At 39.2% G+C, this 23,757-nt stretch overlaps 1 protein-coding gene across 2 annotated transcripts in view; it reads left to right on the plus strand.

Moving 5' to 3' along the window:
- The window catches only part of LOC121962248 (RAS guanyl-releasing protein 2-like), a 48,381-nt gene extending 25,904 nt beyond the window's left edge, over positions 1 to 22,477 (plus strand). Inside the window, exons 10-17 of one of the 2 annotated variants that reach the window (XM_042512477.1) lie at positions 3,099 to 3,173; positions 3,417 to 3,539; positions 4,635 to 4,750; positions 4,834 to 4,975; positions 11,757 to 11,793; positions 17,595 to 17,753; positions 19,383 to 19,445; positions 21,175 to 22,477. In XM_042512477.1, coding sequence (XP_042368411.1) covers positions 3,099 to 3,173; positions 3,417 to 3,539; positions 4,635 to 4,750; positions 4,834 to 4,975; positions 11,757 to 11,793; positions 17,595 to 17,753; positions 19,383 to 19,441 — 711 coding nt within the window. In that variant the 3' untranslated portion in view covers positions 19,442 to 19,445; positions 21,175 to 22,477. The remainder of the gene's footprint in view (positions 1 to 3,098; positions 3,174 to 3,416; positions 3,540 to 4,634; positions 4,751 to 4,833; positions 4,976 to 11,756; positions 11,794 to 17,594; positions 17,754 to 19,382; positions 19,446 to 21,174) is intronic. The other variant, XM_042512478.1, reaches the window with a different exon arrangement.
- The last annotated feature ends 1,280 nt before the right edge of the window (positions 22,478 to 23,757 follow it).

Raw genomic sequence — 23,757 nt, forward strand, 5'->3', positions numbered from 1 at the left:
AGGTGAAAAGGTGAAAAAAAATTTTTGCAGCCAATGTTGGTCAAAATCTAAGTTTATCTCCTGTGTTTAAGATATTATCTCCTACATTGGAAATATTATCCCCTACATCACATGTCCTATATTGGAGATAAGTGGCCATTGTAGATATAATCTCCTTTGTAGGTTTTCTCCTATGTAGGAGATAAAGTTACATTTATTATCACCTACATATGCGAGGTTATCACCTCCAGAGGAGATCAAATTTAGACTTAGAAACTTAGACCAACTTAGATTTTGGCCAAAAAAATCTAACTTTGTGCAATGTTGGCTAAAAGCTAAGTTTATCCCATATGCTGGAGATATTATCTCCTACATATTATGTCCTACATTGGAGATATGTTGCTGTTGTTGATATTATCTCCTATGTTGGTTTTCTCCTATGTAGAAAGTACAGTTATATACATTATCTCCAACATATGGGAGGTTATCTTATACGAAAGAGTTCAAAACTTAGTTTCTGGCCAACAAAATTCTGAGTTTATGCAATGTAGGCTAAAACCTTAGTTTATCTCTTAAATTGGAGATATTATCTCCTATGCTGGAGATATTATCTTCTACATATTATCATATATGTTGGAGTTATGTGGCTGTTGTAGAATGATCTTCCACATAGGTTTTGTCCCTTGTAGGAGATATTATCTTCTACAAAGAAGAGATTATATTATCTCTTATGTAGGAGATCAAATCTTACATTCTGACAAACATTGCCTGCAAAAAAAAAAAAATCACCTTTTCTCTCAGGCCTTATGCCTTCTGTCATTCCCCCAGCTGTAATGATGGTGTTGAGACGAGGTACAGAAGACATGGGAAAAGCTGACCAATCAGAGCATAATGGGCTTTTTTTGTTTTGTTTTGTGAAGGAGGCTTTATGAGACAGGTGCTAAATAGAGCATCTCAGACAGAGGGTGAATGCAGTTGTTTCAGCGCAGACAGCATGACAAAAGTAAAGTGTTTTTTTTAAAGCATGTAAAAATGGTTTAATAGAAACCTTAAATACAAATATGAAACTAAAAATGCTCAGAATAGGTCCCCTTTAAACCGTGCAAGCAATCAGCAAAGCAATCATTTTGCACCTTCTTCTACAGACTATTTTTCTGTCTTGGCAAACAAAATATTTCTCTCTCTGTCGCCTTAAATTACACTTTATGTTTACATAACACTTCTATCGATCGTGGAATACAAACTGGAAGAATTGCAAGCCTCCACAAGGAAACAACATGTTGTTGCCCTATGAAATACATTTGTAATATGAAATGATGTGGGAGAGGCATACTTTAAGAATGCGTATCACTTAATATAAATACCCTTTTCATATTTTGGGTGAAAGTTATCTGTGTTTGTGCAAACAGTCACGTACAGCTAGTGCGAGCTCTTAAACTGGAAGTAGTGAGTGAGACTGATCTTGTTGCTGTCTGCACTTCAGCACAGAGGCTGGGCTGGGTGTTTTAGCACTTCACACTAAACCCCCGAGTGCGTGTGAGTATTTTTTTGGCAGATTCAGATAAGAGTTTCCTGAATTCGAGAAGCTCTCTGTATTTAAACAATCCCAAGGGATTAATCACTCAATCCGGTTGCAGGTGTTCATGTGAGATTGCAGCTGGTGCCCCTTTTTTTCTGTGAAAATGAAAGAAAACAACTTGACAGGTTTTGGAGCTGAGGGGCAGCGGAGGAAGTTTGGCGGATGGAGTCAATACCCAATTATCTTATGCCAGTGCTTATTGGACTTGATCTGTCTTGAGTCTTAGGGGAAAAGAGTGAGAAGATGGAAAGAAAGTCAATACATCCTTCAAAATAATCTCCACACAGGCACGACGGCAAACCACAAACAAACTTTCCTCTAAATTCATCAGCTTATCAAATGATTCACATTATTTCTTATTGTCTCGGATGTGGTCAACAAGTTACAGTTAACCTTCTCCCTGAAATATTGTAAGCTCCACAAAATCACAAGACCAAACAAGAAGAAAAGCCTATTTTTCCCCTTCCACACTCACCACTTCAACTCAATAAAAGCCAGAGAACACAATTACGGTAAGAGAGTAGCTCCGAGGAAAATAATTTGAAGGCAGCAATAGATGCAGTGGTTGATAGTATGAGGCAGCTGGCCGCAGCGTGTTAGCCAGAGCAAAAAATAGATGCTGCTCTCTAACCTGTTGCCATAGCGGCTGTGCTCATGTAAAGGATAGCTGCACATAACAGATGCTTCATTATAATGATGTGTGAGAAGGTCTTTGTGTTCAAGACCAAGAAAATTAAACGTGTGGAAACTGAAAGGATCGCCTTCTTTTGTTTCTTCTCAAAAGATAGTTGTTAGCAAATACCAAAGGGTCAATTTGCCCAAATTAGAATAAACCACTCTACCACCAACAACTTCAATGGAAGCCCTAATAAGCAAGCAGAAAAAAATTCTGATGTTAATTTTTGTTATAATATGTCAAAAACAAATAAAAAATGTCATAAAATGTCACAATGTAATATGTCTTAACAGTCATAAAAATCTAATAAAATGTCATAGGATATGTTTAAAAAAAAGTCAGAAACATGCCATAAAGTGTTATAGTATAATATTTCAAAAAAGTCAGAAAACGTCACAGTATAATATTTCAAAAAAGTCAGAAAAATGCCATAAAGTGTTATAGTATAATATGTCTAAAAAGCCATAAAAATCTAAGAAAATGTCATAGGATGATGCCTTTTAAAAAGTCATGAATGGGTAATAAAGTGTTATAATATAATGTCATAAAATGCCACAGTGTATTATTTCAAAAAAATGTCATAAAATGTTATAATATAATATGTCATAAAAAGTAATAAAAATGTCATGAACAGTTATAGTAAGACATGTAACAAAAATAAATTAAAAATAAAATAAAATGTCATAGTACAATATGTATAAAAAGCCATAAAAATGTCAAAAAATGTCAGGGTAAAATGTCAGTATAATGGCCCCCCCAATGTTAAATACACAATTACGGCCCTGCATAGGAATGTAGCAGAGGCTAATGCCACAAATGACTGGGTCATCTAAAGACAAAATGTCCATGTCCTGTTGTGTGCAGGTGTCTCTGGACCAGTACCACACAGAGGAGGAGATCTACCAGATGTCTCTACAGAGAGAACCTCGCAAGCCGGCGGTGAGCAGCACACTGTTGGGATCCCGTACTGGCCTGTTTTCAAATATCCCATTTTTTGGCAGTGATATATCACTCTGCTCCTGTTTGCATCTTAGAAATCTTTGTTCTTCTTCTCCTGTGACATTTTGATTGACTGTAGTAACCCTGTACAGCAGCTGTCTTTTCTTGTCTTTCGACAATGACAGCATTCTCTCTCCGAGGTTGATACTGATCTAACCATCTTTGCTCTCTCATTGGTTGTAGCAGAACTCCAGCCCTGCCCCTGCGCCTGAACCCAAACCCACCATGATCGATGATTGGGCTGTGTCGGTGAAGCCTAACGCCGACCCCACAGTCATCAAAAAACACATCGAAAAGATGGTGGAGGTGAGTGTGTCTCACAAATCCCCCCTCTCAGCACTGATTGTAGCCTGAGGGACATCAGAACGCTGACGCTGAATTATTTGTTGTTATCCTCTCCACCAACATCTTGACATGATGACTGCCAAGTGCTCTTGGCGTTTTGGCCAGATTGTTGTTTTTTCATAATTACCAAGCCTGAGAGGGTCATCTGAAATCTCTGTAACTGCAGTTTCCGTGGTGTTGTATGTATTTATTGCCTGCCATATTAAGTATATGTAGTTCCCTGTGGGAGAATCCTTTGATGCAATGGGTCAATTTCTATAATGAATGTTTTCCCACTGGGATTCTGTGGAAGCTGAAAACGGAGAAAGAAAAAGAAACTGCAAACAATGTTGGCCAAAGCCTAGGCTTATCTCCTACGCACAAGATATTATGTATAGGATGTTATCTCCTATGAGATCTCCTATATGTGGCGTACGGTAGGTTAATCAGAGTTTTATGGTGGTGCATCGAGGTGGTGTATCAATCTCTCTTTGTCTTTTTTGCTCACTATGTGCACATGTTAACCTAGATGTCACGGGTGGGCAGATCTTGCGCGTATGAAATTTAATCCTGCCAGAGTCACTGCGCAGTTGCATTATGTTTTGCAGTGTATGTGTGTAATTAGTTAACTGAGAGGGCAAAACCTTTGTTGTTTGTGCTGCACTTTCAATTCCCATGGTTATGTGCATTTGGCGCTTCACTGTGCATAGCTTTCTCACACTCAAAACAGCCTAATTAACCCTTTGAAACCTGGTTCAGCATCAGTTTTCTTGTGCTTAGGCATTCAGATGCCTCTCACAAGCTATGAAACCTGAGCAAACTGATTTGATTTCTGTCAAAAACATGGGAGAAAAAAGGCAATGACCACCTTGTAAATGTCACGCATATTGCAAGAAAACAGTAAAATGTGACAAAGACAACTGATTTTTTTTTAAACGGAAAATTAGTAAACAAGTACACTACTGTCACACATTATCAGGATTTAACCTTGGTTAAACCTGGGCAAAAACATGTCAGGGACAACTCTGCTGCTCTGTGAAACTAAAACTAACCTGCAAAACCCTCATATGTTTACAGTCGGTCTTCAAAAACTTCGACTCAGATGGTGACGGCCACATCTCCAGGGACGAATTTGAAATAATCAGGAACAACTTCCCATACCTCAGCAAGTTTGGAGAACTGGACAAGAACCAGTAAGCATTCACAGATTTATTCGCTGCTGTAAAATGCATGCAGTTTACACAATGAACCCACCTCAGTCTGCTTCCTCTCCCAGAGACGGGAAGATCAGCCGAGAGGAGATGATAGACTACTTTATGAAAGCCAGCTCTCTGCTCAACTGCAAGATGGGCTTCATCCACACTTTCACTGAGACCACCTATGTCAAGCCCACGTTCTGCGAGCATTGTGCCGGCTTTGTGAGTAAACACCTACTACTCACTTGTAATCATGTTTTGAGCTTCCTCTTTAAGGACTGTTTGCTATTTATGATAGGGGAGAGGGTGGTGCAAAACGGATGCAAATTTAAAGCAATTTTTTTTAAGCAGTGGGGGGAGACTTTTTTAAATTTTGGCTCAGGGGAGTGACGTACACCTTTAAATGTTTGTATTTTGTCATCATTTTAAATATAATCCAAACCCCAAAAGCTGTTTTGGCTGGTTTGACAGTCATGTCTTCTAAAAAAACACAAAACACCAAAATCTCATTAGTTATGATAGCCAGAAACTTTAAAACTAAAATTATTTCATATATACATATACTTCCACAGCCAGGTCACAGTCAGTTAACATGATTTATCTTTTCTAAACTATAAAAGTGAAAACAGGAACTTGGGGTTTTACTAGAAATTCATTACTGTTTCTTGGCTGGGTGGAGTGACTTCCTCAAGCCTCTGCCAGTTAGTCAGCAACCTCATGGTAACAGACTCAACAAGATAATAATGATAATATGATATTTTTTATTTATAAAGCACTTCTCAAGCTTAAGCACAAAGCACTTCCCAGATTATCCCAGAAATCTGTGTCACCCCTCTTATGACATAACCAAAACTAAGAACATTAGAGCAGAAATATTAAACAGCACTGTGTCCATAAATAGATTGGAGTGCAAGCTCAAAAATACAATTTCACAAATAAATAAGTAACATTTAGAGAATTAGGCTTATATAAGCAGATAACATTAAGAGTAAAAGATATAACCATGTGTTAATTAGGGAGGTGAAGGGGTAGATTCAGGCAAATTTAATTGACCATTTGGACAAGCTAGCTGTTTCCCTTTCATCCAGTCTTCATGCTAAACTAAGCTAAGCTAAGCTAAGCTAAGGTAAGCTAAGCTAAGCGAAGCTGTAGCTTCATATTTAGCAGATGAATTGATAAATAAACCCCAGCATTTACTTATAAATGTATTACACCAGCAGGTTTTAAAGAAAGCATTTTCTAGAGATGAAAATTTCATTGTGATTAATTATCAACAGAGGTGGGACCAAGTCATTGTTTTGCAAGTCACAAGTTATTCTCAAGTCGTGGCACTCAAGTCCCCATTACTCCCCAATACTTTTTAAAAAAATCATTTTGAATACAGAATCAGCTGTATGATTTATAAAGTCTGGAGATGTCAAGGTCTTTAATGTGAATTAATTGATGTATATTGTACTTATTTGCAATATTATCCATTTTAATTTGCATGTTATATCTTGTTGTTAGTTTTTATGCTGATTAGTGCAAAGCAAATACCCCTTCAAGAAGTAAGTTTTAATTCATTTATTCAATCTTTCAAAAACAAAACCCACCATGAAAGGGAAGTTTTCTTGAGAAAAAGCCAAAATCACACCATTCATCATAGCCAGAAAGTGTAAAAACTGAAATTATGGTTAGATTTTTACATTTCTGATGGTCCTATCACATCTAACAATTAGGATGCATAACCAACTTTCAACATGAACGTTCATCAAAATATATATCATGAGAAATTTTGCCCTGCATGAATGTAGCTGAGAAAAAAATTAAATGAAATAAGAACAAAGTCACAACCCCAGTCATAACCCTCCTCTGATAAATAAAGAACAGTCCCTTACTGCTCTATAACTGCAGTCAATCCTAAAAATACGAAATACATTTTAGATACGGTATCAGCTGTATGACTTAAAAACCCTTCAGGCTCTGGTGGAGGTTTTTAACAAATATCGATCTCTATTTTGTTTGCTTTTGTGCATCAAATGCATCGATTTCTTCATTGAACCAATCAATGGCACGTGTCACAGTTTGTTAGAAAAGGTCAAAGGTCAGCTGTGCCTTTCCATAGCCGTGTAGCCACAGAGACAATCTGCACTTCATTATTTGCAGTTGGCGGCGACGGCGCGTGATCAGCCACATCTCTTAGGGGTTCCTTCTGTCAGGTCGGGTCAGGGCAATGCCAATTACTTTGAGCTATAGCTGCATGCTGCTGAAGTTGCATTCTGGGAAATATGGGAGGAAGGTAATTGGGCGAGATGATAACCCTCCTCTGCAGCAGTGTTACATCTGTGTGTGTGTGTGCGTGTGTGTCCTCTGGTCCTTAACATTCCCCAAAGTCCCCCAAGGATGTGTGTGTTATTTAGACACAGGCAGTGAGTCAGCACTCAGCTGTAATGAGAACAGGAACAGGGCCCTCGCATTGAACTGCAGACAATGAAATGACATCCCACTCATTTGTCTGTAGTACACATAAAGAGAGGATGCTCCAAAAAGAAGTACACTATAGATTATGTGTACAGGCTTTCATTAACACTCAAAGGAGCACTTATTTAGGCAGACACACTCTCCGGGGTGGGTGGGGGGGTGGGGACTCGAGCATTTTCATCACAAGGGGGAAACTGGGAATAGAGGGCAGGGAAAAAGATAAGGACTCTGGCAGCACACTTCTTCCTTTGAATGTGTGTGTGTGTGTGTGGCAGAGGCAGATACACTAGCCACTTCCTCTTCTGCTAGTGCTTTCCTCTTGGCACCTGTGCAAAAATAATATTTTCCCCCTGCAGCCCATTTTTTCAGCTCTTGTCTCAAACTACAAAAGTTGGCCCTTCTGTAAACACAGCAGAATTCACCATCTCACGCAGATAGTCGTAATCCGACGCCCGCAACCCTAATTAATGGCACACAGATGAGTTTTACACTAAACGCACCAAGCGAGGAGACACATCAGAGTGTATGTTTTTTTTTCATCTCTGGAGAGTAGGGCAAAGTTTGTAGCTGGAGGCGCAGGGCACTTTTATATGAGATATTGCAGACAGAGATGCATAAGTCTCTTTAGGGCTTTTTGACAGTTAAGCTCCGTGGAATCAGAATAAGAAAAGTAAAAAAAAAAAGGTCGTCAAAATCTCTTCTTCTTTTCAACCCGACTGAAAAATATTTGAAATGATCTCACTGGGGGAAAATGTCTCTCTAGGCTATAATAAAGTAACAAGAGCAGAAGCATTTACTGTTCTTTTAACCCTTTTAAACCAGAGCCAACTGGTTCGATTTTTTTTTTTTTCAAAAATATGGGAGGAAGGCAATGAGCAAAGAAAAAGAAGTGACTCAAAAATCCTCTTTTTTATCTGGTGCATTTAGGTTCATACTGGAAACCAGCACTTGTAAACAAGCCATCCATTACTTTGTTTGGGCGACCTTTTCCTGCAGGGTTTCAGATTTGGAGAGGGAAGTGCCAAAAACAAATCTGTCTCCAGTCCTTGTGAGACCAGCTAAACACAATTTGTTCTCAAACCAACTCACACAAACAGTTTACAGATGATGACACAGTCTATTTGTCAGCAACATGCACACTAAGTCTGCAGTCTCTACACTGGAATATGTTCAGTCCTGTTTAGGTCGCGCACCCAGTGTGGAGGAAGGATTTAAAAGAGAGAGTCTTCAAGTTTCATAAACTGAAATTTTTTCATCTCTGTGTTTGCATGTTGCAGAAGTTAAAGGGATAGTTTTGGGGAAATACTTGCTTGAACAACAGAGGAGTGAGATATGCTTCCAAGCCTCCATCTTCATAATGTTATATATACTGTAGACACTTAAAAGAAGTTAAACTTTGCTTGTTTTGTGTTTCCCCAGTACTGTTAATGGTCAATATGCCAAAGTGTCCTGTGAGCCTGTCAACATACTTTACATCACTTAAAAAAGGGTAGTAGCTGAATGCCAAAAATGTGAGTTTATCAAATGTCAAGTGAAAACTCTCCTCACTGCGTCTGTTTATCTGCACTCGCTGTGAGCAGAGTCACATGTGAGTGTTGGCACTCTTTAAATATTAAATATAATTATAATAGGAAAAGATAGAAGGCGCTTTTTGTAGTTAAAACAGCAACTCCTGCATTATTTAGAAAAGAAAACACTTTTGTGCTCAAAATTCCCTGATTACATTAATGGACCAGGGGATGTACCACCAAATTCATGGCCCTATGCATAAGCATTATTTTTAGCCCCCCTGTCCACCTTCTCTTAATCCATGCCTCTGTTTTGGACCTTTCTTTTTTTTTCCAAAGTTTTCTTTGTGTTTCCTTTCTTTCTTGATATAGGAAAGACATGACATGACAGTGTATGATGGTATTCCACCAAAATAAGTTACTCATTCAGCTCAAGCAGTGTTAAGAGACAGTGCAGGGGCAGACTAAACCATTTTGTGCCTATAGGGCTGGAGGGACCTCAGGGAGCTTCTACGTATTTATCATCATTACTGTTATTCGTTCATTTATTTATTTATTTTCATTTGTATTATTATTTTTTTGTTTTACAAATTTTGTCTTTTAAAACAATTTATTCAGCCAATTTTAATGTAGTTAGGACACTATCAACCTTGAAATAAAAAAGAAATTGCAAACAGAATCAAACAATTAATTCCAAGGTTTTCTAGGGCCCCCTTTGCCCCCACTATGACCCCCCCTCATGGACCTACAGTTATTAAACAGTCAACTGCTTGGAGGATTTCATTTATATGCATTTGAACACGAGCTAGAACCATGAATATCTCTGAGTGCATTTCAAATATTAAATGTGTAACTGTTGGAAATAAATGGCACATTTCCATCAAAATAAAACACAGGAGTCTGCCAAATCATTCCTAGATTTATAGTACAGTGCTCTAAAGGCTTGCAGTAAATCGGTGAAAGGAAAGTCAGTATGTCTCAAGCTCTTCTTTGCAGTGCATTGTGTTTTGCCATCCGCAGAGGCAGTAAAGGTCAGTCAGTGTAGGCAGAGGTGTGATGATAGTTGTGTTTAGATGTTCGGCTCGTAACTGACTTCTCTTTGTTGTAGCGCCTCTGGCTGCGCTTGCCGTTTCCAACTGTGTTTGTGTGTATTCGTGCAGCAACAAGTGTATGTGTTTGCATGCATGTGTGTGTGTGTGTGAGTGTGCAGAGGTCAGGATATTTTGTGCCTCCTCAGATGTGCCAGTGCAGTGTGTGATCTCCAGCTTGGCTCTTTCATGTCATTGTTCCCCCACTGTCTGTGCGCTCCCTGTGTCCCGCTTGATGTCGTTCCCCCTCCGCCCCCTCTGTCCCGCCAACCTCCTCTCTCTATGCCTTTCTTTCCCTCCGTCTCTCTCTCTCTCAGCCTACATCTCTCTCTGGTCCACTGTGCCCCTTTGCTTCATTTTTAACTCCAGCCTTTGCTCGCTTATTCAGCATCAATGGGGTATATCGAGATGTGAGCTGTATGGGTGTTTAAACATGTTTTAGCCCATTAACTGCTAAATGTGTGTACTGCCTCTTTACTGCCGACCACGTACCTAAGCACAATTTTTTAGATAAAATTCCTTCCCTTCCTGCAGTTATTGGTTTCTATAATTTTCAGTTCAGTGTTCACGATAACTTAGAGACATTGTGGTGCATTCAAAGATGGCTGACAGAAAAGGTACAGGCAAAACATGTACAGAGGTCAGTTTAGATGTTTAAAAACTTGTCAGAGGGTCCATGAACATACCTGCAATTTTCAAACAGCCCCAGTTCACAATATTACTCCGTTAATTAAGTCTTTCTGATTTTTACACTTGTGACATGAATAGAAGCTAATGGCTGTCTCTTAAGTAGGACATTAATCTTAAATATATTTAAATATATATAATTATAGTTGGTAATTATATTTGTAGCTCACAGGCTGAACTGTGCAAAACTACTAGTCCTTTAAGATAGTGTGTCAAAACCAGTGGTTGTACCTCTTGTGATGCTGCATCCTCAAATGAGGATATTCAATTTTGGGTTTGTAGGACTTAATACTTCATTTTGCTTAACTTAGACTTAATATCATCATTTGTGGACACTTTCTTGTGCCCCCATATGCATCCCATAAATGAAAGGCAATACCTTTGCAATAGTGGGTTCGATTCCAGGCCTTTGCTTCATGTCATCCCCTCTCTCCCCCTTTCACGCTGCATCTGTCCTTAAGGCATAAAAAACAAAAAAAAAATTTATGTATATTAGCTGAAGGACAATAATCTTAACTTCCAAGGATGCTGCATTTGTATTTATATGCTTAACTTTTGTGAAAGGAGGAAATTAACACAAACTACAGCTAAACGTGTAAAAACACAATAACGCTGTAGTCAACCAAAAGTATGAGAAAACAGCAGACCACAATATTTACCTTTGAGATATAGTACAGGGTAGGTGGGTGGAAGTATTAGATGATATAATATATAAATACTCAAGTAAGGTACAAGTACCTTAAATTTGTACTTTAGTGCAGTACTTAAGGAAATGTACCAAGACACATTCTGGCACTGGTTGAAACTTTATTGAACAGAAACCTAAAAGGAAAGCTTACTATATGATACGAAAGCTTTATCATTTGTATGTTATTTGTATTATTTGGTTAATTTTTCGCTTTCTGAATATTTTTAAAGCTGCGTTTATTATTTTCCGCAGTTTTTCTCATACTTTATATATGAAAAAATAAAACCCTTCCCACCAGATTCATTTGATTACAACAAAAAATGTCTGAATGACTGAAACTGCAGTGGCTAAAAATGGAATCATTGTGTTAACAAAAATGCAATCAGCTAACCAAAATTAATTAAAAAGAGGCATTAAAAAGAGCATTAATTCCTTTAATAGTGGACCTTTAACATCGGCCTTCTGTCAGCTCAGATCTCTCTGTAATTGCTGCATCACCCTGATGAAATGAAAACACATCCTAATTAACATCCACCCCCGCTGCCCTTTTATTTCTCTCCGACTCTGTGCAGATATGGGGATTCTACAAGCAAGGCTACAAGTGTAAAGGTAAGAGAGCAATTCACTTTGATTTAAAGGAATTAGTGATTCTCCTTTGACGCCATTGATTCCAAATCCCCCCCCCCCCCACACACACACACAAAAAGATCCACAAAGGTTAAGTGCTGAGCAAATGTCATCATCACAGAAACAATAGCAAATAAAACACACTTTTAACGTATGTGTACACACACAAAGCTGGATAAGCTCCATCAGCTGAGACCACACCACACATAAAGAACTATTATTTGCCCTCTCAAGGCTCCCAGTAGACCAGTGTTTGAAGAAGCTGCTTCATTTCACAAATGCACATACACGCAGGCAACCTCATCCTCATTAGCCTTAAACACACACACACACACGCACACACACACACACACGCACACACACACAACACACACAAACATCTTTCCCCTCAATGGTTGTGCTCCTGGTGGTCCATGCTGACGCTCAAAAAATTGAGTAGTGATAATATGCAGCACACTAAATAACTGGCGCTGCATATGTTTCCACCCAGATGTCAAGCAAAAAAAAAAAAAAAAATTGAAAACCATGCCAAATCTAAAATGCAAATCGTGCAAGTTTCCATCTGTTAGAGTGTTTGGAGAAGTGATTGATTACAGCTCCGCTTTATGAATGGGAGAAGTTAAAAGTGGGCAGTTATTTAACGGGCAGGGATTCATTGCTTTGTCAATTGGTCAACAAATTAGTTTCAACTGCTGTTTAAAGTGCAAGGCTGTGTGTGTGTGTGTGTGTGTGTGTGTGCGTGTGTGTGTGTGTGTGTGTGTGTGTGTGTGTGTGTGTGTGTGTGTGTGTGTGTGTGTGTGTGTGAGCACCTTTTCAGTCCCTCCAGGATATCACAGGCTGTTTTTTTAGGATTGTTGGGGCCTGAAAAGCCTGACTTTATGGCAGCTTTTCTAAAAGACTGCACTGCATTTTTCAATGTTTATAGGCATTGTTTTGCAATTAAATAGCTGTGATGCACAGATTGAGAGTTTATTATTATGAGCATTTAATAGTTCACACAAAATTAGAACCTATTTGTGATTTAAGGAGTCAAATTTAAGGTAAAATTGCAGTGATTGGACCTTTCTCTCTGCCCAGTTTGTGTGAGCTAACACAGCAAAATGTAAAATTAATTCCTACTTGTCATATTTGCCACTTGTGGTGAAGCCACAATAAATAAAATATGACATCATTTTTTATATCATTTTATTTATATAATATGATTTTATATATCTCCTTTTCCCCCCAAATAGTATCTTTAGTATCTGGAAGAAGTTAAATATTATTGTATCAGTGCAGTAACTGTCCTAAAAATGGGTCCTACATGTATGTATATGTTTGTCATGTATTCACTTTTTCCTCTTTTCTAAAAAAAAGAAAAAAATCATTTGCCAACTCTCTTCTCCTAAATGAGATTTTACCCTTTAGAAATTGTTAAATATGTGGTGAAGTTGCAGTGACTGGACAAAACTGAAAGGCTGTGCAGAGTTCACAGGGACTGACTGAATTTGCATCACTTGTTGCAATCATAACATCCTGAATGGACTGCCTTTTATTCATTTATTTCTTTGCACAAACATCTGTTTCTCCTTTTTTTTGTAAAAAAAAGTTAAGTATTACTGTATCACTCAATAGATTTACATGACGTTGGAAAAAGTCGAATTACTGTGTAAGTCTGACTAAAACTGGACTTTTAAAATACATGAAAACATATATGTCCTTCTGAAATCAGATTAAATCAAATTTCTCAGGCTTTATCGGATTAATATTAATTAATTAATATTAATTCGATTGAGAGTTAAACTACTCTGTCACATAAACACGTCAGTCATATTTAAACTGGACTAGGCATTCTGTGCATCATGCTCCTTGTCGCCGTGCTAGCCTCCCTCAGTGGCTAGGGATAGGGGCTGTTCGTTACTTGGGGGGTGTGCTACAAAACATTTCAAACATTGAAGAGGGACTTGTGTTTTTAATTTTGGCTCAGGTGACGGACATGCAACTTGGAACTTAGAACTAATCAGTTAGGGCTCAGCGTTGTTTGATTATATGTATGTGATGATGCAGTTTTCTACCCCAAAGTTATTGTAAACAAACAGTTGTGATGATGTCGGTCTATATTATAGACTGTATAAATAATATAGGTTTATTGCAACTAGCTGAAAGAGGACATGTCTCCACCTGCCTTGGTAGAGTTGGACATACTTCTGTCAATAAATCGATTCTCTCCTATTGCATGTATACTGGGACGAGGACAGCAGTCCAATTAAATGGCCTAATCGACCCATAACTGTAGCTCCACTGAAATGTGCATATAAACATAATTAGCGCAATACTAGTCCTAGAAATGGGACCTTCATGCATGTGTATGTATGTCATGTATTCATTCGTTCCTTGGGGAAAAAAACCAAAACACATTTGCCAACTGTCCTACATTCCCAATGTTAACTACTTCCTCCATTCAGTCAGGTTCATTTTAGGTTGACTAAAGCTCATTAAAAGGCTTGCAAGTTACCATCAAACATATGAGTTGCGTAGCAACTAGAGTAATTAATGCTCTGTTGGGGCCCTTGAGGTCTCTTGGTCTGTTCACAGCAGTGCTCACCCTGCGCCTCGTGTTTAAGAGAAAAAAAATTCTTATTCTATTAACGCCTAATTTCTTAATACAAGACATGCTCCTCTTAAATCTTTTTTTTTTTACTCCCAGTGTTGCACATATGCTTGTATGACTGCTGCTATTTAGACAAAGGAGTGAAAAATCACTCAGACAGGTGAAAAGACATCACACACTGATGCCCCCAAACTCTATTCCACAGAGGAGCGGAGATGGGCGAGTGGAATGTATGTCTCCGAGTGTTACTGGGAAGGTTCCTGCTTGTTCAAGTGCATTAATGAGACCACAGGAAGTCAATGAGAGAGCCCCCCCCAGCCATTCATCCCCATTACCATTGTTAGGCTATACTCAGGGAGGTAGAGAGAGCGGCTGGGACATAATTGAAATGAATTACCCTTCCTTTGCAGAGCAGGAGCGCAGTGTGTTCAGAATCCTTAGTGTGTGTAGTTGGATGAGTGTTTTGCAGTGGTAGACTTTAGATATTTAGACCCTGAGAGGCTTCTCAGTGTCTCTGGATGTTGTTAGTCCAGGTGGGTTTCCATTAACCCTCAAATTGATATTGCGAATATAAAATACACCTGATGGAAACACATCAATTTCCAAAAAGTATTTCAGGTGATTCAAAAAAGCCATATTTGGCAAAACTGCAATGGATACACTTTTTTGGGGCTTTTATAGGTCACATGATGCTATGGCAATGCGCTTTTCAGTAGGAACTGGCTCCCTCAGGCATGATCCTGCAGGTGCTACAAGTGGTGTTATCGCATCGCATGACTCTTAAAAAGTTGAGTGGATCATTCAGAAGTTTCCGAATCCACAATGGACTATCACCTCCCAGAAATCCCTCACACCTGGCCGCTCCCATCTATAAGAGGCTTGCCTTTCCATTATCGCTCCATAACACGCCTGCATCACCTTGGACTGGAAATAATGACGGCTAGTGCGGTGGCTGCAACAGAAATAAACCTGCTAATGTTTTGAACATCCATTGCAATGCTTCTTGGAATGTTGTCGCCAGATAACTGTTCTCTTTCTTGCAATTTGTGGGACATCTCTTGCCAAGTTGCTCGTTGCCTTTTTTGCTATGTTCTTGAAAGAGTCAAACCAATTTTCTCAGGGTTCAAAGGTGTAAATACTTGTTAAAAATGTCTGAATGCTGCATAAGAAAACTGATATTGATCCAGGTTTCAAAGGGTTAAACAAACATTTGTTTAATGGACATGTCTGAAAATTGTTTTGAGACCTTGCTTGAACATGAGCGCTTGCGATAAATTAAGGTTGATCGTTGTCACGTCCCTTCAGTCTCCCCTCATCCAAGTGGTTGAATGACCCAACACAGTGGCCAGATGACACTTATCCAGACATCTATGTTTGATTGATCACTGTAATTACTGTAAGTGTTGTGTGTAAATAATCAACCTGTTAATAGCCAACTGTGTGATCTTGGCTGCTGTACTCTGACTGCAGCAGCCTCCCACTCAAGCTAACGTTTGTTGGAACTGACACCAGCATCATTTAGCGATTTACCACAATGACTGTGAATACTCACATATATTAAGTGCCTCAGTCGCAGCGTGGTTGGTTAACCCGCCACAGCTTTTTGCCATATTTCCATTTCTCTCCCGATGTGATAGTGCTTTCTTTCCCCCAAAAGGGGACACAGAGTTGGCAATGTTGTGATGTCTGTCAGGTCTATAGCTTGGATCTAAAGCCTGAGTTGCCATCTTCCATCTTTTATTATATAGTATGGCAAATATGAGATCACCATTATTGGATTTATTGTCAATGCAACCAACTAAACAATTGGTTTAGTAGGCTTGCATTATTGATTTAAATTTGTTTGTTTAAAGAGTTACTATGCCCCCCTATTTTTGGCATGAGTGCCTCCTCCCATGAATGTGAAAAAAGTCTCAAAAGGGGCAGGGCTGGGAGGAGTGGCCCGAGACACCTACAGTCACCCAATCGTGTCGCCTCTTGATCCGCAGCACCTCCCTTACCCTGAACACACAAAGTAGTCGGCGACAGGGGGCTCAGTTGGTGTTGAAAGCAGGCTCCTGCTATTAGCTGATAGGAAAATTCAATTGCAATAGCAGGTCTCAACCTTTAGAGTGCAGTCATTAAGCATATTTATACACAATATGTAGAATTTTAATACTTTGCACTAAGATGTCAAGAATTGGACCTGAATCAATCAACAACACTACTATATACTAAATAAATATTACCTTTCAGCTGGAAAAAAGTGGCTTGGGTGTTGAGTTACTCTTTAAAGTAGAAATTTGGAGGCATATTTTCCTGACCTTATCTAAGTGATTTTTGTGCATAAACCAAACCACACATTAACCACAGTGTTGTTGACACATTAAGTTTGAACATATCCACTACATAATAGGGTGCAAATGTAAAGAATTCATGGTTTGCAGAAACGCTCAGTGCCAATCATTATTTCTGGGTGTTGTGATAACATAGCAAAGTCAGAGCCTCAAACCAAGAGAAAAATATGCAGTGAACAGCTGAGAAGATGATTTTAAATTGCCACTACATCAGCATTTCAAGGTAGCTAGTTCATCATGGATGAAAAGGGTAACACATTTCCTGAGTGAAGGAGAGAAAGAATTTTATCTTTTTAACAAGCCTATCATGTTGCCAAGAGGTGGCCATGACATGGGATTTTTTAAAGTGTTGAAATTGTCTGAGATTTAATCATTGAGGGAAATCTGTTGCAGTGGTGTCAAGGAAAAAAAGGAAATTCTGGTCACTGTGACAAAACTAGTTCTTTGACTTATGTTTTTGTGATTCTTTGCTCGATTACCCATCGCTCCTCTCCTCTCAGACTCCCCCTTGTTGACAGAGTTGTTGTCAGGCACAGTTGGCCTCAGCGTGTGCATGTGCGAGTGTTCTTGTGTCTGCATGCCGTGTCGAAGCTCTTTGCTGTCACCACTAGCTCTTCCATTAGCCCCGATGTTTCTGTTTGCACCCATCCCTCTGTCTGACCCTCTCCCTCTCCCTCTTTCTCCACCCGGCTCCCCATCTTCTCCTCGCTCCTGGCCTACCCCTCTCTTCTTCCCCTCTCGCCTCCTCTCTCGGCGACTCTCTCTCCCTCTCCCCCGAACCCCCCGTCCTCTCCTCCTCTCCCGTCACCTCTCTCTACCACCGTCCTTCTCTTGCCACATGAACACTCCGGCGGCAGCCTGTGGGGTGAACTGCCACAAGGCCTGCCGAAGCCGCCTGGCCGTTGAGTGCCGGAAGAGGACAAAGAGCATCAGCCACGAGACGCCGCCGGTACTCCAGGCCAGATCCTACAGCTTCCCTCCACCTGCCAACACCCCACCCAGCCTGCAGAACACAGGTACGTGGTGCTCATGTATGTCTTTTTTTTTTTTTTTTACAGGTTTAAGTTAAAGATCTAAGACTTTTTTATGCACTCAACAGATATATATTTTTTAGATTTTGGTCACAAATTTGTTACAATCTGTGTTAGTGAGATGGAGGAAGATGATAGGTGAAGATAATCCATCCATGTGACCGCATGTAGCATATCTAGATACTAATTGAACAAATCATTGATAAACAGGAGTGCCTTGTGATGGTCACATTAAAAGGCCATTCTAAAATGTGCAGTTTTATCAAACAACACAATACTACATAAGCCTTCTCCAATGTCTTTTCCTGAAATTTGGCAGTATATCCAACCGTCCTCAAAACCACGCCAGCCCAGGACCTCAAAAATAGCTTTATTAGGATTTCAAATGATGTATTTTTTGTCACAGATACCCAAAAGAATCGGTCAGTATCTGGTGTGACCACCATTTACCTCATGCAGTGCAACACATCCTCACATAGATTTGATCAGGTTGTTGATTGTGGCCTGTGGAGTGTTGGTCCAACACTATGCCACAGAAGGCACAAGTTTTTAGGTTGCTGTTCATGTCACAAGCATAAGCCATCTCCAATGCCATTTCCATTTATTTGGCAGTACATCCAGCCAGCCTCACAACAGCAAACAATATGCGACCACACCACCTCAGGACCTCCACATCCAGCATCTTTACCTGCAAGATTGTCTGAGACCAGCCACCAGAATGGCTGATGCAACCAATTGTTCTATAAAACCGAAGAAATTCTGCACAAACTGTCACAAGCCATGTCAGAGAAGCTCATAAGCATGCTCATTGTCCTCACCAGGGTCTTGCCCAACAGCAGTTTGTCATCAAAACTGGCTACTTGTAGTTGTGAGGTTGGTTGGATGTACTGCCAAACTCTGAGAAACTTCTGATCTAAGATGATCTTGCAGATGTAGATGGTGGATGTGGAGGTTCTAAGCAAGTGTGGTTACATGTGGTCTCTACAGTTGTAAGGTTGGTTGGATGTAGTGCCAAATTCAGCGAAACAACATTAGAGATGTCCTACAGAAGCATAATAAATGCAGCATTCGAATATGCTACATTCGACACAATGTAGTATAGTACACAAAAAAAAAACCCTGAATACTGAAATGTACCAAAACATTTGCAAGAAAATCAAATTGTCTTTCACAAAACAGTCTGATGCAGCCTTGCTCTCAGGAAAGAATAGCTTAGAGGAATTTCTACAACCTGTTTTTAGCACTCATGTCACAAACCTCCACCTCTTTGAACGCTGCTTTTGTCTCCCTCCAAGCATATGGAGCACTGACATTTGGAAGATATTCTCAAACAATAGAGTGTAATTTGCAATGGAAATGTGATTGGCCCACTGTGGAGAGGCCAGTGACTCATAGGTGCAGTGTTTTCATCTGAACATTAGCAAAAGTGGTGCCCTGCCTGGCTTTTATATCACAGTGAAGCAGTTTGATCAATGGACTAGACAGCGTTGAGACAAATGAAAAGGCACAGTAAATAGACGAAGGCCACATATTTTCATTAGCTTTAGGCCGTGTTTTGCATTTTCATTTGATTGACCAATCTATTCCTCATTTCACCTTCTCTGTTTTCATCAGTAATTGCCGAAGAGGACATAGAGACAGTGGAGGAGGGAGTGTTTGATGTCCACCTATAACCAGGTGAGAGAGAAAAGTCCAATTCTCACACTATTCGCTGCATTTCAACTATGATTGTTATTGACATCATCATCTGTGTTCCTAATCACAGAAGCAGCAAACTGATACATTTAATGAACATCTGTGTTACGATTGCTGACTATTAAAGAAATGGAACCACATGCTGGGAAATACCCTCATCTGCTTTCTTGTTAAGAGTTAAATGAGAAGATTGATACCACCTTCACATCTGTACGCTAAATATGTAGTTGCAGCCAGCAGCCGGTTAGCTTAGCTTAGCATAAAGACTTGGGACAGGGACTCTGTGCTAATGTAACAAAATCTGCCTACAAGCACCTCTACAGCTCACTCATGAACATGTGAAACCTTGTTTGTATCAACCACACAAAACCCAATGTGTAAAAATGATATATTGTGGGTTTAAAAGACTACTTTCTGCTGGGAAACAGATTTTGTTTCATTTGGACAGAGCATATACTGTATAAAATAATGGACACAGACATTATGATGTCCCCCATTGGTTTGTGGACTCCATTGCCATGTTGCTTTCTTGGTGTCAGAAATGAACGTATAGATGGCACCCAGCTGTAACTTAAAGCCACCATGCCCTTAAATATTCAAAACTTTGAGATTTAGTAACATTTAAACAAGTGATTTATATAGAAATTCAACCCGAAATTATAGGAAAAAGTGTCTATATCCCAGAGACCAGGACTGTTTTCTTGTGCCAGGCTGTAAACATGCTTATTTCTGTTGTAAAAATGGGTATTTTAACATGGGGGTTCATGGCATTGAGCATGGTAATTGATTGCAAAAAGGCAAATTTTCCCAGAATATCAATCTGTCCCTTTAAAATTAGACTATCCAAATAAAGAGATCAATAGAGTGAAGCTTCACAGGAATGACAATGATTTCATATCATCTGCTGACCTTTTTAGCTTGTGACCCTTTAAAACACACCAGTGCTTATTTAAAATCACAGTTTGCATGTGAATATGAGCTGTGAGCAGTTCAAATTAAAAAAAGCCATTAAATGGTCTCCACAAATTATTCTATTTAAATCATTTTTACAGGCCTGCAGATAAAAAAAAACGTAATCAGTATTTTACAAGTGATTGGAGATAAAAGCAAAAATTAAACCTGGAAAAATGTCCTTCTTTCCCACCATTATTGTTAAAGATGCAGTGTCTTCATCTCTATTATGACCAATGCATAACTTAGGAAATGACCAGCTGAACAACAAAATAGGCCTCATGAAAAAAGACCATGGATAAACCAGCCTACAAGGCAGCCCTGGGGCAAAAATGAGCAATTAGTTTGTGGCAAAAATGTATTGTAATGTTCTTAAGGCTATGTTTTTAGGCAGGCTCATAGGATGATAATCACCACTTTAAGGCCCTTGATCTTTTCAGTTGATATAAATTGGTGCATATTCCCGAAATCAAATTATTGTGAGTCAGATAGCCACAAACGCTTACACACAGTGAATGTTTGGCTCCCCGGGACCCCCTGGAGGTTCAGGTTTCGAGTTTGGTTGGTGATCCAGCCTCCTATGGGACGCTGCCATTACACAAATTTATCACAGTGTTGATGTGTTTTCATGCAGACATATTCCTTCCATATTTCAACCTGCACCACTGGATGTATCAGTATCACAATCCTCGCAGCACCCTTGAACTTGTGTCTGATTTTGATGAACAGGCCAGTGACAGTCTCCAGCTCTCTATTTCAGAATCCCTCCTACGGTCGGTGTGCAAGAAGAAGCCAAATGAGCGACTGTCGGGAGCCAGACACGGAATGTGCTACAGTTTGTCAGTGTTTACAACCCCTCAACACTGATGAGAAATTGCACTGAACACAAGCCAGGATACCTACATGCTGCCACTCAGTGGACACGTACTGCAACAACAACTCACATGAATGTGACGACCAATGTGAATGGAATGTCTTTGTATAGTGTACAATTTCTGCATTTGGATTATATGTCGACCAAGAGTGTTATTGTTACTATATATAAAAAGAAAAAAAATCCATAAAATTGTATTTTCTTGGTGGAATGTTTAAGTCAGTTCATAATTTGAGTGCACTTTGCTGCAAATTGGAATGGCTGTCTATTTTTTCTTTCTCTAAAAACATAAAAGAGGTGCTGTTATTGCCAAGAATGTAAACCTGCCACCCCGACAAAGCTACCGTCTTCTTTGTCTGACAGCTATTTATCGTCTTTCATGTTGTTTTGGAATACATTTCAATGGACCAATAATAGGGCCAATTTTGATGTCAGATAAAATATTGTTGATCTGTGGTACCTGTCTGAAGCATGATGACAAAAGCAAGTGTTTGGCCGACAAAAGAAAATGACTGTGTGTACAGTTATAATTAGGACGGACTTTGAACAATGTTATATTTTTGTCATGTTTACCTGGATATCAGTAACTGTCCTATAGTTATTGCCGTGGTGTTGTTTTTCAGTGTACAGTACTGTCTTGTACTCTTGCAGTACTGTGAATGTAGCACAAACAGTGAAAAGCTGCTGTCAGATGAAGATCTCATTTCCTCCCAATAAAGACTGTATGTTGACAGCAGAGAGCAGGGGGCTGGTTAACTTCCCGCTGATTTCATCGATCAGTTTCTGAATTTCTGTCAGTAAAAATAAAATAATCAAAAGAATAATGCCAAAATGGAAGCTTTTCATTTGACAGCAGTGTATAAATCTTATATTATTTCCCTGAAAATCTGTTTTGATGCAAGATGTATTTTGTTGTTTTTTTTATCCTGCATGCTTCTCCCGTCATGGCTCTATTCTCTGGCCAGACAGGATTTTTGATTTTTCATCTTTTTTTTTTTTTAATGCAGCACGCAAAGCTATTTAGGAAACATGAAAATTGGAAAGAAATGTTTCTGTTGCTTTGTGCCTGTGCAGAGATGAATTCAGACTTCCGAGTGCCATATTGTTAAGTGCTGGTTTGTCATTGAGTGAGGCTCCTCCCGATGCTGGTATTTATTTTTCTGTATAAATATCTAAATAGCTGCTGGTCCATCTGTGTCACCGCCTGACTGACGAAAGATGTTTGTTGTCATTCTGTGAATGAATCTTTCAGACTGATGTCATGCTAATCCCTGTGGACCCCAGACGATTCCCCAGTATTAAATGCAGCAGGCGTCACTCTAATATGTGTTCTGGTTGAGAAAAAGGTCTGTATTGTCTCTCTAAAATGGGACACTTTAGTCCTCATGAATCAAAGTTATTATTCCACTTTCACTAGCAGCTGCTTTGATCTAAAAATACAGTCTATTTGACTTACTTACATTTCTGTTAAAGCAATCCTTCACCCACAGAATGACTGACTGTATATCAGTAACTCACCATGTGTTTTAGTGAATTTGTGAAGAAAACTTAGATTTCTTGCATGCCTCCATGGTGAATGAAGAATCCAAAAAAAACCAAACATTCTTCATGAGTGTCTGCATTTGGAGTACAATGCAAGTCTCATTTATCCAGTGGTAAGCTTTCCAAACACATTAATTTTCACTAATGATACAACATAAAACACTTGGGCCTACAACTGGTACAATATACACTATATAGTATATTATATATTGTTTGTTACCAGCTAGCCATTATACTGTTTCCACTGTCTAAACGGACAAGTTTGCATTGCATCACACATCAGTGGAAGCATTTATTAGTTGTAGGTTTTCTACCTTGAGCAAATGCCACAGCCCTTTTTTCTCTGTTTTCTCTGTTCATGTAGCAACAATTCTAAAAGTATCTGCATCTTTCTACTGCACAGACAGCCTATTTTTATATAAAAAAGGCCATCTTTCAGCAGTGAAACACTTCTTTAATCTCCGGGTCAGGAAAACAAATCTTGCAAATCTTAGGTTATTAGAACCTTTTCAAAACCAAACCTGAAAAACACTTGTCAAGTCAAACTCTGAGCAGTTTTTAACTCCAATCCTGAGAAGGTGACATTTCAGAGATAAGGCTCACTTAACAACAGTTGATAATGCTATTGTTTCCCAGCCTTTAATATGTTCCCGCACTGAATGCACAAATCAAAATAGCCCAGTTGAATAAAACATAAGATAAAGAGGTCCTCACTGAGGCAGTGTGTGAGATGATTTGGCTGGCGCTCAAAATGCAATATTGCTTAATACAAAATAGCCCATTAGAACACTAGAACAGCCCAGAGCACATTGTTACTTATTGACGCAACTGCTTTATCATGTCGTAACTCCACCCTTTTTCTAACAGAAGCAGCAGTTGCAAAACATCCCTAAAACACTCCAGATGTTGAAATCAATTCTACAACCG

The sequence above is a fragment of the Plectropomus leopardus genome, chromosome 23 (assembly GCF_008729295.1).
Source record: "Plectropomus leopardus isolate mb chromosome 23, YSFRI_Pleo_2.0, whole genome shotgun sequence".
In the NCBI taxonomy this organism is placed as follows: Eukaryota; Metazoa; Chordata; class Actinopteri; order Perciformes; family Serranidae; genus Plectropomus; species Plectropomus leopardus.